At 58.7% G+C, this 4,126-nt stretch overlaps 1 protein-coding gene across 1 annotated transcript; it reads left to right on the top strand.

Moving 5' to 3' along the window:
- Positions 1 to 667: 667 nt before the first annotated feature.
- On the top strand, positions 668 to 2,216 carry AMIGO1 (adhesion molecule with Ig like domain 1). Its single transcript, XM_021690238.1, has one exon. The coding sequence runs from the start codon at positions 735 to 737 to the stop codon at positions 2,214 to 2,216; it is 1,482 nt and encodes a 493-aa protein (XP_021545913.1). The 5' UTR covers positions 668 to 734.
- Positions 2,217 to 4,126: the final 1,910 nt, after the last annotated feature.

Genomic DNA, 4,126 nt, shown 5'->3' with positions numbered 1-4,126 from the left:
GTCGGTGGGCTCCTGCGGGTGCAGCGGTCGAGGCGGCGGCGCGGGGGAGTGGAGCGGAACCCGGCAAGTCCCCGGGAGGCGATGTGGCCGGGCGCGGGCCCCTGCGTGAGGCGAGCGCCGCGACAGGCCGGCCGGTGAGGCGCCGCTTGGGGGAGGCCGCGACGGAGCTCCCGGACCCGCCATGGGCTGAGACACGTCCTTGCCGAGCAGGTGCAGTGACCAGCGGTCCCGGGGGTGCCCGCCCCGACAGGCCCCCGGGAACCCTCAACCCCGGCAGTAGGCGCCCTACCCAGCAGGTGTGCCCTGTTGACCTTCCCTCGGCTCTTCCCCAGAGGCCCTGCTGACCCCACTGTCAAACCCGGCGCGCGCAGCCCCTAACTAACATCCGGGGCATACCCCCATCCTACACTCCGTGACCCGAGCCGGGCAGGCCCCTGTGCTCGCCTCCTCTGCCCAGTGTTTTGAGCCCACTGCCGGCACAGCGCTTGGGAACTACCCAGCATCTCTTCGTTTCTCTTGTAGCCCAACATAGGGGTGGAGGAGGGGTGGGGGTGGAGTGTGACAGGGAGGAGGAAGGGTCAGTCCTTACCTGCAGAGGCCCTGGTGACCCCAATCCCCTCCTCTCTCTCTTAAGCCTGGGGTGAAAGTGACCCTTCCTTATCCCACCAGAACATGCCCGGGTGACTCTCTCCCCGATCTTCCTGGTGGCCTTCCTCGCCCTTCCCAGTGACACTATGCAACCCCAGCGCGACCCGGGAGGCCTCGGGCTCCTGCTGCTGTCCTGGAGCCTGCTCCTCTTCGAGGCGGCCAGGGCCGGCCGGCCGGCGGTTAGCTGTCCTGCTGCCTGCCTGTGCGCCAGCAACATCCTCAGCTGCTCCAAGCAGCAGCTGCCCAACGTGCCGCACTCCTTGCCCAGCTACACGGCGCTGCTCGACCTCAGCCACAACAACCTGAGCCGCCTGCGGGCCGAGTGGACCCCCACGCGCCTGATCCACCTGCAGTCCCTGCTGCTGAGCCACAACCACCTGAACTTCATCTCCTCCGAGGCCTTTTCCCCCGTACCCAACCTGCGCTACCTGGACCTTTCCTCCAACCAGCTGCGCACACTGGACGAGTTCCTGTTCAGTGAACTGCAGGCCCTGGAAGTCCTACTGCTCTACAACAACCACATCGTGGCAGTGGACCGCTGCGCCTTCGACGACATGGCCCAGCTGCAGAAACTCTACCTGAGCCAGAACCAGATTTCCCGCTTCCCTCTGGAACTGGTCAAGGAAGGAGCCAAGCTCCCCAAACTCACCCTCCTGGATCTCTCGTCCAACAAGCTCAAGAACTTACCGCTGCCCGACCTGCAGAAGCTGCCCGCGTGGATCAAGAACGGGCTGTACCTCCATAACAACCCCCTGCACTGCGACTGTGAGCTCTACCAGCTCTTCTCACACTGGCAGCACCGGCAGCTGAGCTCCGTGACGGACTTCCAGGAGGACCTGTATTGCGTGAGCTCCAAGAAGCTGCTCAACGTCTTCAACCTGAGCTTCCTCAACTGCAGCGAGTACAAGGAGCGTGCCTGGGAAGCCCACCTGGGGGACACCTTGACCATCAAGTGTGACACCAAGCAGCAGGGGATGACCAAGGTGTGGGTGACGCCAAGCAATGAGCGGGTGCTGGATGAGCTGGCCAACGGCACGGTGACGGTGTCCAAGGACGGCAGTCTTCATTTCCGGCAGGTGCGGGTTGAGGACGGGGGCGTGTATACCTGCCACGCCACGGGGGACGCTTTCAACGAGACGCTGTCTGTGGAGTTGAAAGTGTATAATTTCACCCTGCACGGCCACCATGACACCCTCAACACGGCCTACACCACCCTCGTGGGCTGCATCCTCAGCGTGGTCCTGGTCCTCATATACCTGTACCTTACCCCTTGCCGATGCTGGTGCCGGGGTGTCGAGAAACCGTCTAGCCATCAAGGAGACAGCCTCAGCTCTTCCATGCTTAGCACCACCCCCAACCACGATCCTATGGTTGGTGGGGACAAGGACGATGGTTTTGACCGGCGGGTGGCCTTCCTGGAACCTGCTGGTCCTGGGCAGGGTCAAAACGGCAAGCTCAAGCCAGGCAACACCCTGCCAGTGCCCGAGGCAACCGGCAAGGGCCAGCGGAGGATGTCGGATCCGGAATCGGTCAGCTCGGTCTTCTCTGATACACCCATTGTGGTGTGAGCAGGATGGGTTGGTGGGGAGATTCTGCCCCAGGAGAGGTAATGCACCCCTGAAGGATATGAGGGCATGGAAGAGCGGGCTGGCTGCCCAAGGGAGTGGGTTCCTCCTGACCCCAAGGGAATTGGTCACGGGTACAGTAGCTGGCTCGACCTCAACCAGGGTGTGGCTGCCACGACTTTCAAATAGGGATATATTAATCCTCAGGCAAGTGCTACACCCCTACCCAAAGCCCTGGGAATTCTCCATGTGGTAGAGGAAAAGGAGCATGTCTGAATTGGGTGGGAATGAGGAAGGGGTGGGGGGAAGAGCAGATTCCCTAAACTTTTTCGAGGTCATCCTTAGCTCCTTAAGAGAAAATCATTCGGGGGGAAAAAAAAAATTTTTTTTTTTTTTTCTATCTCTGCCCACCCACACCTGTGATGTTGTGTGTGTTGGGGGGCGGATCTTCCACAGGAGCCACACTGGGGAAGAGCTGTAGCATCTTCTTTGGCCAGGAAGTCACACTTCACAGCTGGGAAAATTGGAAACCTTGGGGAAAAGGAGTCAGGAAAAGGCTGAGACCTCGATAACGCTCCCTAAAGCTGTTGTGATTTCCCACTAAATGCGTCTCTTTGCCGATGAGTCCTGGGTGGACAGATCTTTGCAGGAGTCTGGCCTGTCGCCTGTCAGATATAGCAACAATGAGAGATGCGGTACCTGTGCCAGGCCCTGGAATCAGTGGCACAGAGGGATACAGCATGAACTGAGGGGGTCTGTGTCACGGGACGGGTGCCGGCACAAAACTCATAGATGGCGGATAAACTCCAGATGCGCTGATTGTCTGGTTGGTGAAACCCTTGGGTAGCACTTGGTTCCCAGTACCTGTGTGTCAGACCAGGGTGGGGGCTGCTGAAAGCAGAGCTTTTATGCATGCCTGCCACAACCTGGGGTGGGGGGCCGCTTCAACACGAGGAGGAGGAGGAGGAGGAGGAGGAGGAGGAGGGTAAATCAGCCTCTGTAATGTAGCATCCCGCTGGACCTACCTGATTGCCTGATGCCATCTCTTCCCTCAGGCTTCTTAGCAAGCTCGGGTGGGATTGAGTTTTCCCTAATATGCTGCTCTGCAAATGGAGGAATCCTGGAGAGTCTGGCCCCAGCTGCGTTACATTGGGCTTGGGGATGGAGGGGACCGGTTATGTGTCTTCTCTATGTTGACACCCTGCTGCAAAGCCAACGCATGGGATTTCATCATCCAAGGGGTTGGAACTGGGTGGGCTCTGCCCCAGAATGGCAAGTTGGAGTGTGGCTTAGAGCCCTGCCCCTCTCCACAAGGTTCCAGGCAGTCCTGTTAACAGAGACGCTGGCAGTAAACTTTCAGAAGGAAAGTTCTGCCGCCGCCATCCCTCTCAGCCAGAGGTCGGTGCAGTTGTGACGGTCAGACCAGAGGAACTTAAGAGCGGGCCCAACATTCCATTCCATCCAGGGATGCAGAATATTTTGGGTATGGAGATGACTGCACCCTTTGACTATCCTGCAGGCCCCAGGAGATGAGTGCTCCGAGCTTTGGCAAGGGGATGAGCAGGGCAAAGGTGAAAATGTTCTCTGACGTTGGTCTTTTTCAGTGTCTCCCCTTCTCCCAACCAAGCTCCCTGTCCATTGGACGTTCTCCAGATCTTCTAGTTTTCTAACCTGCTCTTTAGGTTCCAAGAGGTATGTCCTCTACCTGCGGGTGAGGGCTGCTTGCTAGGAGGGCCTGACTCCTGCTGCCTGTTAAGATTGGGAAAGGGGACTGGAACTCAACATCTTCCCTTGTCTGTTCCTGGGATGTCAAGACTGCTGTCCATCCTTTCTTAGTAACCTAGTTTGTCGAGAGAGGTGCAGCGTTTCCCTCAAGTACTTGCATGCTCCTAGGTATGCATGCTTCCAAGTGT

The sequence above is a fragment of the Neomonachus schauinslandi genome, chromosome 4 (genome assembly GCF_002201575.2).
Source record: "Neomonachus schauinslandi chromosome 4, ASM220157v2, whole genome shotgun sequence".
In the NCBI taxonomy this organism is placed as follows: Eukaryota; Metazoa; Chordata; class Mammalia; order Carnivora; family Phocidae; genus Neomonachus; species Neomonachus schauinslandi.
This window is presented reverse-complemented; position numbering and strand designations above follow the sequence as displayed.